Source organism: Salvelinus fontinalis, chromosome 24 (genome assembly GCF_029448725.1).
Source record: "Salvelinus fontinalis isolate EN_2023a chromosome 24, ASM2944872v1, whole genome shotgun sequence".
NCBI classification, from domain to species: Eukaryota; Metazoa; Chordata; class Actinopteri; order Salmoniformes; family Salmonidae; genus Salvelinus; species Salvelinus fontinalis.
Genome location: NC_074688.1, coordinates 19,867,935 through 19,881,964, shown reverse-complemented (window position 1 = coordinate 19,881,964; position 14,030 = coordinate 19,867,935). Strand labels below are relative to the sequence as shown.

The 14,030-nt window shown below is 40.7% G+C and overlaps 1 protein-coding gene across 8 annotated transcripts in view; it reads left to right on the top strand.

The window, feature by feature from the left end:
• LOC129822112 (Friend leukemia integration 1 transcription factor-like) overlaps nt 1-7,584 on the top strand; it is a 47,765-nt gene extending 40,181 nt beyond the window's left edge. For all 8 annotated transcript variants that reach the window (XM_055880062.1, XM_055880066.1, XM_055880061.1 and 5 more), the window contains 4 exons: nt 3,868-3,927; nt 4,465-4,524; nt 4,671-4,718; nt 4,991-7,584. In XM_055880062.1, the coding sequence (XP_055736037.1) occupies nt 3,868-3,927; nt 4,465-4,524; nt 4,671-4,718; nt 4,991-5,517 (695 nt within the window). In that variant the 3' untranslated portion in view covers nt 5,518-7,584. The remainder of the gene's footprint in view (nt 1-3,867; nt 3,928-4,464; nt 4,525-4,670; nt 4,719-4,990) is intronic.
• Nucleotides 7,585-14,030: the final 6,446 nt, after the last annotated feature.

The following is a 14,030-nucleotide window of genomic DNA, read 5'->3' as shown; positions in this document are numbered from 1 at the left end:
ACAAGGGTGGCCCTCTTGAAGCATGTGGGAACAGCAGACTGGGATAAGGATTGATTGAATATGTCCGTAAACACACCAGCCAGCTGGTATGCGCATGCTCTGAGGACGCGGCTGGGAATGCCGTCTGGGCCTGCAGCTTTGCGAGGGTTAACACGTTTAAATGTTTTACTCACCTCGGCTGCAGTGAAGGAGAGCCCGCAGGTTTTGGTAGCGGGCCGTGTCAGTGGCACTGTATTGTCCTCAAAGCGAGCAAAAAAGTTATTTAGCCTGTCTGGGAGCAAGACATCCTGGTCCGCGATGGGGCTGGTTTCTTTTTGTAATCCGTGATTGACTGTAGACCCTGCCACATACCTCTTGTGTCTGAGCTGTTGAATTGCGACTCTATTTTGTCTCTGTACTGGGACTTAGCTTGTTTGATTGCCTTGCGGAGAGAATAGCTACACTGTTTGTATTCGGTCATGTTTCCGGTCACCTTGCCCTGGTTAAAAGCAGTGGTTCGCGCTTTCAGTTTCACGCGAATGCTGCCGTCAATCCACGGTTTCTGGTTTGGGAATGTTTTAATCGTTGCTGTGGGTACGACATCGTCAATGCACTTTCTAATGAACTCGCTCACCGAATCAGCATATTCGTCAATGTTGTTGTTGGACGCAATGTGGAACATATTCCAATCCGCGTGATCGAAGCAGTCTTGAAGCGGGAAACACACATGAGTAAAAGGAAATAAGTTTAAATAACATCCTGTGAAAGTGTTCCGAGATGTGATTGAATGCGAAATGTTTTCCAATTTTCATTATAGATTTATCATTTATGAGAGACAATAAAACACTTTCTAGTGATATTGCCTTCTAGAAAGCCAGAGTATTTTTTTATATTACAGATTTGAATCAAGTTTGTGGTTGAGAAGTACTCAACACTAAAGTGGACGTGCATTTTGATTTATTCAATGTTGGTTGAAGTAAACCAGTGGAAACTCTGCATTTCCAAATGTTAGTTATATAAGATTAGCATGCTTCTGACCGTTAGAGGGCAGTGTTGGATAATGTTTAGAGAAGCCACGCCATGGATCTCAACCAGTTCTAGATGCTGAGGTCACGGATGAGTCAGAGGGAGCCACATTATGGGGTGTTGGAAGGTTAGTTGTGTCAAGACCTCTTGTAAAAGACGGGTGTCTGCATCACCACTGTGAAGCAAGTTATGTTCTAGCTGTCACATTGGCTGTATATGTAACGTGACACACACCCACACACACACTACGATTTAGAATCTTACGTCTTCACATTAGACACCTGCTGTGTCTTGCTGATGTTGAACTCGGCAGGGCCTTATATGATCACCACTTATGTAACCAAGCGTAAAAACACTGGTGACATGACAATTTTAACATTAAAAGATTATTATAGTCATTATAATGTATGACATTACATCGGTTATATGTCATATTTGTAGGACATTATATCAGCTATATGTCATATTAGTAGGTCATTATATCAGCTATATGTCATATTAGTAGGACATTATATCAGCTATATGTCATATTAGTAGGACATTATATCAGCTATATGTCATATTAGTAGGACATTATATCAGCTATATGTCATATTAGTAGGACATTATATCAGCTATATGTCATATTAGTAGGACATTATATCAGCTATATGTCATATTAGTAGTACATTATATCAGCTATATGTCATATTGGTTGTACATTATATCAGCTATATGTCATATTAGTAGTACATTATATCAGCTATATGTCATATTAGTAGTACATTATATCAGCTATATGTCATATTGGTTGTCCATTATATCAGCTATATGTCATATTATTAGGACATTATATCAGCTATATGTCATATTAGTAGTACAGTATATCAGCTATATTTCATATTAGTAGGACATTATATCAGCTATATTTCATATTAGTAGGACATTATATCAGCTATATGTCATATTAGTAGGACATTATATCAGCTATATGTCATATTAGTAGGACATTATATCAGCTATATGTCATATTAGTAGTACATTATATCAGCTATATGTCATATTAGTAGGACATTATATCAGCTATATTTCATATTAGTAGTACATTATATCAGCTATATGTCATATTAGTAGGACATTATATCAGCTATATGTCATATTAGTAGTACAGTATATCAGCTATATGTCATATTAGTAGTACATTATATCAGCTATATGTCATATTGGTTGTCCATTATATCAGCTATATGTCATATTATTAGGACATTATATCAGCTATATGTCATATTAGTAGTACAGTATATCAGCTATATTTCATATTAGTAGGACATTATATCAGCTATATTTCATATTAGTAGGACATTATATCAGCTATATGTCATATTAGTAGGACATTATATCAGCTATATGTCATATTAGTAGGACATTATATCAGCTATATGTCATATTAGTAGTACATTATATCAGCTATATGTCATATTAGTAGGACATTATATCAGCTATATTTCATATTAGTAGTACATTATATCAGCTATATGTCATATTAGTAGGACATTATATCAGCTATATGTCATATTAGTAGTACAGTATATCAGCTATATTTCATATTAGTAGGACATTATATCAGCTATATTTCATATTAGTAGGACATTATATCAGCTATATGTCATATTAGTAGTACATTATATCAGCTATATGTCATATTAGTAGAACATTACATCGGTTAGATGTGTGTCTTGCTTCACTGGTTGTTATATGTCCTCTTGTCTAGTGACTCTCAGCATGTGGTACAGTCTTAGCCGGTAACAAAGCTAACTGTCAGGGGTGCTACAGTCATTGCCAGCCAAATGAAGATGAAATTGTATCTTCTTTCAATTTAGAATGTGCAGTACTGCTTTTGATGCCTTGATGGAGAAAATATACATCCTCTTTTATATCTGCACATGTCAAGGAGACTGATTACAACTGGTAGCAATCCAGCTTCCCAGACCACATTCAGTCAGTTGTGAACCTCGCAAACGTGGAGAAATTCTTTCCAACTCAGTTACTGTTGCAGCATTTTACAATCATCCATTTCTAGGATGTCTATCTGTCTGTTTTGTGTCTGTATGTGTATTTTCCCCTCCTGTTTGTGGTCACCATGGTGCAACCTGCTCATGAAACTTGTCATTTTATCAAAGACATCTTGTTGGTTCCTCTATTTTTGAGACATAGTTGTATGCCAGATAAACCCACATTACCTGGGCCAGATATCCTGCTTCACATGGTTTCTTGGACAGGCTTGGATAGGCAGGCAAACCTTTTTATAGCCGGCTCTTGGCATAATTTCCCTGCCTTATTTCTGTGACAATCTCGTTGCTCGTATAAAGCCAAGTTGTGTTCCTGAGATGGGTTTGCTTGCAGATGGGTAGGTAGAGAGCACAATCAAGAACATACACAGCCACATATCGAAAAGAGCGACTACCCCTTTTAATTCAGGACTAGTGTATATTATGAGATGAGGTGGACGGTTCATGTTGTCGAGTTAGAATCAGTTTATTTCCCACTCGTGTATAGGCTGCTTGGTTGTTTAGCAACAAAACCGATGTGTGCGCAACTATGGGGCAAAACCGTCAGGGTTGGTTTAGATTTTTGACAACATGTAAACTATTTTCACCTCCAATGTTTATTGGAAACATAAATAGATGGCAGCTTCTTGTAATTGTTGCTAGCTATCTGACGGTTCAGAATCATAACACACGGCCTTCTGCCTCATCAATGCGTGTGCATCATTTGTGTGACGATGTCAGCCAACACGTCTATAGGAGAAATAAATGAAATACTCCAATATTAAATGTTAGGAAGTGTTTAATGTTGACAAATCTCTCTCTCTCTGCTTCTCAGACCCATCATATGATGCTGTACGGCGGACTGGATGGTCGAACAACATGCACAGTGGAAAAGGTAAACATACTCTGAGTCGCAGAAAGAAGGACACACAAGGAATTACTATATGGTCCTACCCATCATGCATCATATTCTTTTTTTAACCTTTATTTAACTAGGCAAGTCAGTTAATAAGAACAAATTCTTATTAACAATGACAGCCTGGTTCAGGGGCAGAATGACAGATTTTGACAATGGCAGCTTGGGGATTCGATCCACCAACCTTTTGGTTACTGGCCCAATACTCTAACCACTAGGCTACCTGCCGCCCCACTAGGCTACCTGCCACCCCAAAGCTCAAAGCTTCATAGAGCGATTTGTGAGAGCCCACTCTCAACCCAAGCACGCAAGGCAGACCACCAGTGATTAAATCCTCAGTCGTCAAACCCTGAAATCTGGGAACTTTAAGCACTTACCCTAGCCACCAGTTACTGCCCTGTTTTCTTTGGAACGGGGCTGACGTGCCGTTAAGATGTGTACCGTGGTTTATCCATGACCGCCCAACTGGCTTTCTTTCCTCCTGTTTCTTTCCCCTCCCAACCCCTCCCTCTTCAGGCTCGCCGGTGGTCACACAGAACGTGTCCAAGTCCACTGAACAGCCCAGACCTCAGCCAGGTAATGTATTCTCACACTGCTCATTCCTTCCATCATGTGTGTGCACTCCACCTAAGACAGTGGTTTACACCCATCTCACTGGGATGAGTTTCAACCTAATGTATAGTGATAGATACAGACTAACAGACCTCTTTCTATCTCCACAGATCCTTACCAGATCCTGGGGCCCACCAGCAGCCGACTGGCCAACCCAGGTATGTACGAGAGAATGTATGAGACCAATCATATATTCGATGTAAACTACATTTCACAACATACATTGCTTCATTATGGCCCTGGTGTAATTGCTCTTTAAAATTGACATTTTTATCTGCTGAGAATTGTTGGAATTCTTCTTTAGAATTGGCATTCTACTTTATTGCAGTATTCAGGAAGTACATAATGAGTTATGGGTCTTTGATCAACTGGCTGTTAGGTGTTCAGTTATAGAACAGCTGTTGATTTGACCTGTGTGTGTCCTGGTCAGGTTCAGGACAGATCCAGCTGTGGCAGTTCCTGCTGGAGCTCCTGTCAGACAGCGCCAATGCCGGCTGCATCACCTGGGAGGGCACCAACGGAGAGTTCAAGATGACTGACCCTGACGAGGTGGCGAGGCGCTGGGGCGAGAGGAAGAGCAAGCCCAACATGAACTACGACAAGCTGAGCCGCGCCCTGCGCTACTACTACGACAAGAACATCATGACCAAGGTGCACGGCAAGCGCTACGCCTACAAGTTTGACTTCCACGGCATCGCCCAGGCCCTGCAGCCCCACCCCACCGAGTCCTCCATGTACAAATACCCCTCGGACCTGGCATACGTGCCCTCCTACCATGCCCACCAGCAGAAAGTCAACTTCATGTCCCCACACCCTCCCTCCATGCCCGTCACCTCTTCTAACTTCTTTGGACCCACCGCTCCATACTGGAGCTCCCCAGGGGGCATCTACCCCAACCACAGCGTCCCCCGCCACCCCAACTCCCATGTGCCCTCCCACCTGGGCAGTTACTACTAAACCCCACTGCACCGTGACATCTTCCCCCAACCTCCCTTCCTCTCCCCAAAACCAAACTTACCAAGGCTGACCTGCACTCTCGCAATGAAATTAAATCAACTGAGAACGAGAGAAAGGGGGATTCTCCGCCTCCTCCCAAAGTCTGCTCTTAACTGGCAAAATGAAGGACACTAACTGAAGGATTAAAAAACTGGATCCAAATGAAGTACTACTTATTTACAAGACAAAACTTTTTCCATGTTTGTTTTCTTTTGCTGATGTGCATAACAGTGCGTCTGTGTTTTTTCTGCCTTTCTGTCTCCTGAAAGCTGCACCCATGGGCCAGTTCAGAGTGCCCCCAAAATCTGGACACGGTTACCCACACAGACGCAGCCTTATCAAGAGACCATAGAGGCATACCTTCTGTGTGCCTGATCACAGACATGGACCCATTCTCTATGGGTCTCAATCTACATTTCCCTCATACAGTGAAGCTCTTGCCTTGTTCCTCATTTCAGTCTCTGGGGTCTCAGATCCACATCATGTCTGTCTGTCTGATGTTCTGTTATCAGTTTGTCAGTCCGTCTGCAACCCTTTATGTATACGGAGCATCATCTGGAACTGTGGAGGTAGGGTTCCAAAGAAAAGGACTTCTCAGCACTGAATGAACATGAAATGTTGGCAACTGGAATATGCCATTGATTCACACTTAACTTATCCTCCAAACTGGAAGTAGGCGAGTTGGAGACAAGAGTTGGATGTGAAGCGCTGTATCTATGTTTTCAGGGGGTCACACACCAGTTGACTGTTGTTACAGTAACTACGTTTGTCCTCTTCAGCCATTGGTTCTTTCCATTCCCGGATATTTTGTTGGACCAAGTCATTATTAATGTGAATGCCCTCTGGTCCATGGAACACATCATCAATTTGACAATCACAGTTGTTTCTAGAAGAGCTACGTGTCTCACGGTGGTCTCTCCCTCTTCTGTCCAGGCCAGTCAAGTGTCGACACAGAGTGACTTGCCATAGCACTATGTCATGTCATGTCAACCCTGACCTAACTGTCTCTGTGCATTCATACAGCACTGCCATTTTAAAACGTGCATTTTCAGATGGTTCAAGTTTTTTGTATGAAAGAAACAAGTGTATTTAAACAGCTGAATCTGGACTTTTGTCTCAGTACTTCTTGAAAATAAATGGTTTACTAAATAAAGAACAAAACCAGTAAAGTAAGAAAGGATGAAAACAGAGAAATCCTCAGATTCACGAACGCTGTGCGTTCGTCAGACATATTTTTTATTATTTTGTGAACATCGGTCAACTAGGCATTAAAGCAACTTACTGTATAAATTATGCAGAGTTATTTTCATGTGACACAGTTTTAAAAAGTCAAGAGAATTAATACGAGTTGACCTCGGTCAAAAATGCAATTTTTTAAAAGTCCGTTACTGATATGTAGTATGTTCAACATTTTAAACGTTTTATATCTGTACATTTGGGCAATACATTTTTACGTTTTTAAATGTTTTTTAATTTTATTTGTGAACACAAGATTTGTTCTAGTTATTATCAAAAACCACAAATGCCTGCTTGAATCATAATCCTACACCTATAGTCCATCTGTTATTCTGTATATGCCATGATTATGGTTGCTTTTAATTGTAAAATAGGCCAACAACACTTTTCATGTTTCATTCCGGCCAGAAATTGGCAGCTTTTGTCTGTGCCTTTAAATTGGCCAGGTATATTATGCAAATGAGCGCAGACACCCCTAATATTCACAGGAAGCATCTCTTGAAGCTCCATTGGTTTAGTCGTTTGAACTAAAGGGAATTTGTTAAATTTAACATGAAGGTAATAATAAAAATGTACCCTTTACGTCCACCTCTCATAAATAGTAATGTTCAATGAAAGGGAACTGTTACTTCATATATGCAATGTATTTTGGATATGAAATATATAAATATTATGTAATTTTGCAATTAACCATTTTATTATTGTTGTAATTCCTGCCATGTATTAAGTAATACCTTTTGAAATAGGATTTTTTGGCGACAAAATAAAAGTTTTTACTTCTGGACATATTTACCTCTCTTGTTAGAAGTGTTATGTAAGAGCCTCAGAAGGGTATATTGAGATTCCTTCCCAACTTGAGAGGTACAAGGATGGGAGGTGGGGCCTTTGTCCTCTTGTTGTCATAGATGATGTCAGGTCTCTGTTTATGGTAACTGCGTTATTTACAGTAATGTATTCAGTATACTGCCATTAGCCTACGCACAATGGAGTCGTACAAAATAACAGCATGGGTTGTCGGTGTGTGTGCGCGTGCGTGTGTGTGAGAGAGAGACAGGGAGAGAGGGGAGAAAAACACTTTCCTATCATATACTATCAATTTAATTTATCGATGTATCATGTAGGGTCGGTTAACCAACACAGGTCTCATCAGGCAATACGTTTCATATGAAATGTGTAATGTGATGTCCATCGAAAGCTTTCCTTTTTGGCATGGATTTAAAAGGTTGTGAAATAGCCTGGGCGTGATAAAAAAGTATGCCATTAAACAGAGAAGGTCACATCCATCACATCCATTCCATACCACCTTTAAAATCAACAATGGCAGTCATGCACATCACCACAGGGAAAAAAGCGCTTCACTGTCGCCACCATGTGGATAGTATTTGCCAATGCGGTGGACAACTTAATCGTGTAAACCACCCTAGATCAGAGGTCTTCAACCTTTTCTTGCCCAGGGACCTGCGCCGTGACAAACCAGTGACCCAGAGACCTCCATCATATGTTAAGAAATGTTATTTTTTCCACATGGCCTGTCTGATCTTCAGGTGAATTATATTGGCAGTTAGAAGTAAAACACATTTTAAAATGTATATATTTGGTAGAAAAAAAAGTTACTCAAAACACATTTAACTAAAAGCAGCTGTGTAGCTGGTTAAACAAAGGTGAGCCATGTGTTGGCAAAAATGTATGTCCAAGCCAAGAAAGCTTAGCAGCAGCCGGGTGCTTTTTCAAAGGCTATGTCAGACACTCCAGTGAGTGTAATGAGTGGCAATGAGTGTAATCTGCTCAATATTAGGAGTTGAGAAATAAAGTTGACATCATTAGAAAGACGATATTCTATTTTCTGCTGTCGGTTACATCAAATTACCTTATTCTTTTGTTGATAGCAATATTCATATAAACATAGTTTTTTTTTTTCTATGCTAGAGTGGATCCTTGGGACGACACTATCCTAAACCCTAACTCTAACCTTAACTTTTACCCTAACCCTAACCTGAACCATAACCCTTACCTGAATCTAACCTTAACCCTTACAATTTTACATTTCAACTTCAATGAGGTAGGCACGTCTCAAGGATCCCGGATAGCAAGGACCATTTAGCAATGGAAAGCATTGTCTTCAAATTCAGTAGCCATTTTGTCGGGAAAGCATATTTAAGTCTTGTGTCTCAAAATGCTGTCACTGTGATGACATTTCAGGTTGGTTGAAAAATAACAATAATTTTGTTGTTTTTAAATGAAGGCAAAGTTTGCTATTCCGTAGCCTATTCCACAGCGTGGTACTGTTTAGAAAGAGATGTTTTCACTTAGTTTCCATCATAATGTAAAGACAATGCTAATGCTAACTGACTAAACTCCATTCCATGGTGAAGGAAGTTTCTGATGAACACCAACGGAGTGGAGCAGAAACCAGGTTTGCTGAAATCAACACTTTTTCAATAAACGTTAATCAAATTCAACCACAGACTGTTTTCTCATTGCTGTTGCTCTAAGATGGAAAGTCAGCTCAAATGCACATGTGCCAATTGAATCTCAACAAGGAAACAGTCGGTGGTTGTATATGATTTAACGTTTATAAAAAGAAGTATGGATTTCAGCAATCAAAGAAAGGGCCCAAAACTAGAGAGGACAAACATATAGTTTAAGTCAGAAGTTTACATACACATAGGTTGGAGTCAATAAAACGTGTTTTTCAACCACTCCACAAATTCCTTGTTAACAAACTATAGTTTTGGCAAGTCGGTTAGGACATCTACTTTGTGCATGACACAAGTAAATTTTCCAACAATTGTTTACAGACAGATTATTTCACTTATAATTCACTGTATCACAATTCCAGTGGGTCAGACGTTTACATACACTAAGTTGACTGTGCCTTTAAACAGCTTGGAAAATTCCAGAAAACTATGTCATGGCTTTAGTAGCTTCTGACAGGTTAATTGACATCATTTGAGTCAATTGGAGGTATACCTGTGGATGTATTTCAAGGTCGACCTTCAAACTCACGGGAAAATCAAAAGAAATCAGCCAAGAAAAAATTGTAGACCTCCACAAGTCTGGTTCATCCATGGGAGCAATTTCCAAATGCCTGAAGGTACCACACTCATCTGTACAAACAATAGTACGCAAGTATATACACCATGGGACCACGCAGCCGTCATACCGCTCAGGAAGGAGACACGTTCTGTCTCTTAGAGATGAATGTACTTTGGTGCGAAAGGTGCAAATCAATCCCAGAACAACAGCAAATGACCTTGTGAAGATGCTGGAGGAAACAGGTACAAAAGTATCTACATTCACAGTTATACAAGTCCTATATCAACAAATCCTGAAAGGCCGCTCAGCAAGGAAGAAGCCACTGCTCCAAAACCGCCATAAAAAAGCCAGATTACGGTTTGCAGCTGCACATGGGGACAAAAATCGTACTTTTTGGAGAAATGTCCTCTGGTTTGATGAAACAAAAATAGAACTGTTTGGCCGTAATGACCATCGTTATGTTTGGAGGAAAAAGGGGGAGGCTTGCAAGCCGAAGAACATCATCCTAACCGTGAAGCATGGGGGTGGCAGCATCATGTTGTGGGGGTGCTTTGCTGCAGGAGGGACTGGTGCACTTCACAAAATAGATGGTATCATGAGGAGGTAAATTATGTGGATATATCGAAGCAACATCTCAAGACATCAGTCAGGAAGTTAAAGCTTGCTCGCAAATGGGTCTTCCAAATGGACAATGACCCAAGCATACTTCCAAATTTGTGGCAAAATGGCTTAAGGTCAACAAAGACAAGGTATTGGAGTGGCCATCACAAAGCCCTGACCTCAATCCTATAGAAAATTTGTGGGCAGAACTGAAAAAGCGTGTGCGAGCAAGGAGGCCTACAAACCTGACTCAGTTACACCAGCTCTGTCAGGAGGAATGGGCCAAAATTCACCCAACTTTTTGTGGGAAGCTTGTGGAAGGCTACCCAAAATGTTTGACCCAAGTTAAACAATTTAAAGGCAATGCTACCAAATACGAATTGAGTGTATGCAAACTTCTGACCCACTGGGAATGTGATGAACAAATAAAAGCTGAAATAAATAATTCTCTCAACTATTATTCTGACATTTCACATTCTTAAAATAAAGTGCTGATCCTAACTGACCTAAGACAGAGAATTTTTACTAGGATTAAATGTCAGGAATTGTGAAAACTGAGTTTAAATGTATTTGGCTAAGGTGTATGTAAACTTCAGACAACAACTGTAGGTACAAGGTAAGCATTTCAGATGTTTTTTAGTTTTTTAAATTATTGACCTTGGGCGAATCAATGTATTCAGAGCTGAATTCCACAAAGCCTGGTACCAGTTTCATAAGAAACTTCCTTCATCATGAAGTTGAGTTTAGTCCGCTATGTTATTCAAGCCTTCTGAGAAAATATAATAATTTCTCATTGGCCATGTGGTTTATGAACATGCGTACATCTTGAGATGCTGTCATTTGTCCTAAAACTATTAAAGACCCTTCCATTGAAAATAGGATATTTTAAAAATGGCATAACTACAATGTAGCTTCAGTGAGGGTGGGATTCTGGGCCCACAGATTGACACAATTATATGATGCTTATTGCAACAGATATATTTAAAACCCACAGACAGTAGGATAATGTGCATGCATAGGCCTACACTCACTACCCAGCTAGCACATAACGTTCTGAGAAGCATATGTTTCTTAGAGATTGGTGAGAGTGTGGTTTTGCATACAACCTTCCCATAACGCTTCCTCATCGTTCTATTTCAAGTAATGTTATCAAATGATTTTGAGGATGTTAACAACGTTCCTCTGTGGGAATTTCAGTACTTCAGCATAAAGTTTCCTACAGATTTCCTTTTGGTTCTATTTAAAATCAAGTTGATGTTGGCTTGCATCTGAAGCTAAGCAGGGTTGCGCCTGGTCAGTCCCTGAATGGGAGACCAGATGCTGCTGGAAGGGGTGTTGGAGGGCCAGTAGGAGGCACGCTTTTCTCTGGGCTAAACAAAAATCTCAATGACCCAGGGCAATGATGACATTGCACTGTGTAGGGTGCTGTCTTTCAGATGGGACGTTAAACGGGTGTCCTGACTCTCTGTGGTCACTAAAGATCCCATGGCACTTATCGTTATTACAGGGGCTGAGTCACTGGCTTACTGATGCTCTTCCATGCCGTCCCTAGGAGGTGTGCGTCACTTGAGTTACTGACGTGATCTTCCTGTCTGGGTTGGCGCCCCCCCTTGGGTTGTGCAGTGGGGGAGATCTTCGTGGGCTATACTCGGCCTTGTCTCAGGATTTGTTGGTGGTTGAAGATATCATTCTAGTGGTGTGGGGGCTGTGCTTTGGCAAAGTGGGTGGGGTTATGTCCTGCCTGTTTGGCCCTATCCGGGGGTATTGTCGGACGGGGCCACAGTGTCTCCCGACCCCTTCTGTCTCAGCCTCCAGTATTCATGCTGCAATAGTTTGTGCCTGGGGGCTAGGGTCAGTCTGTTATATCTGGAGTATTTCTCCTGTCTTATCCGGTGTCCTGTGTGAATTTAAGTATGCTCTCTCTAACTCTCTCTCTCTCTTTTTCTCTCTTTCTTTCTTTCTTTCTCTCGGAGGATCTGAGCCCTAGGACCATGCCTTTAGGACTACCTGGCCTGGTGACTCCTTGCTGTCCCAAGTCCACCTGGTTGTGCTGCTGCTCCAGTTTCAACTGTTCTGCCTGCGGCTATGGAACCCTGACCTGTTCACCGGACGTGCTACCTGTCCAGGACCTGCTGTTTTCAACTCTCTAGAGACAACAGGAGCGGTAGAGATACTCTCAATGATCGGCTATGAAAAGCCAACTGACATTTACTCCTGAGGTGCTGACCTGTTGCACCCTCCACAACCACTGTGATTATTATTTTTTGACTCTGCTGGTCATCTATGAACATTTGAACATTTTGGCCATGTTCTGTTATAATCTCCACCCGGCACAGTCAGAAGAAGACTGGCCACTCCTCACTCATTGCCTGGTTCCTCTTTAGGTTTCTTCCTAGGTTCTGGCCTTTCTAGGGAGTTTTTCCGAGCCACTGTGCTTCTACACCTGCGTTGCTTGCTGTTTGGGGATTTAGGCTGGGTTTCTGTACAGCAATGTGTGACATCAGCTCATGTAAGGGCTTTATAAATACATTTGATTGATTGATTGATTGAGTATATTCCTAAGGACACATGCGATTGAGATTCAGATAAGCTTTTTTAACATGAATGACAAAGCCAATGTTGCTAAAGTGAAGTGAGATAATTACATCAACAATAACAGCAAAAAATAAATAACTATAATAATCCAAGACGTCATGCCCATAAGTGCCCGTGTCACCTCAGATTTGTCCGATTGAAATAAGTGTATTTTTTATGTTGTTTCTCTGTAATACTACTAGCCACATAGCAATTTTATTATAGTTCCCAATCTCCCAACTTTATAACTAGCTGCCAAGAAGCCATTTCAGGCTATCAATCAAGTTAGAGTAAATAAAATCAAATTATATTTGTCACATGCACCGAAAACAACGGGTGTAGCCTTAACCGTGAAATGCTTACTTACAATCACTTCCCAACGATGCAGAGTTAAAATAATAATAATACAACGAAAAAATAGTAACACAAGAGGAGTAAAATACACAAGAATGGAGCTACAGTATATACAGGGAGTACCAGTACCAGATCAACGTGCAGGGGTATGAGGTATTTGAGGTAGATATGTACATAAAGGAAGGATAAGTATCAGAATAGATAATAACAAGGTATTTGAGGTAGATATGTATGTGTCTGTGTTGTGTTGGTGTGTGTGTGTGTGTGTGTGTGTGTGTGTGTGTGTGTGTGTGTGTGTGTGTGTGTGTGTGTGTGTGTGCGTGCGTGCGTGCGTGCGTGCGTGTGTTGTGGTGGCATTTTTCTGCTTTACCAAATGAGGAGAGTTACAATCTACACAACAGTCAGAGTTATACTTAAATTACATATTTTTTAATAAGAGCTTTGAAATAGCCCTTTGACTTTCAACAATTCACTATTTCTAATGACCCATTGAGAAGTGACTACAGAAAAATGTAAAGATCTTTTATAGCCAAGTTACACCACTCTCAACTTACATGACGAACCACAGATCTTAGGAACTCTTCACAAAGAAATACTTTTTCTTGAGAAAGGAGTATCCCTTAGCCAGATAACATTCGCTATCAATTATCGTTCTGTTTGGTCCCTCAGACGAG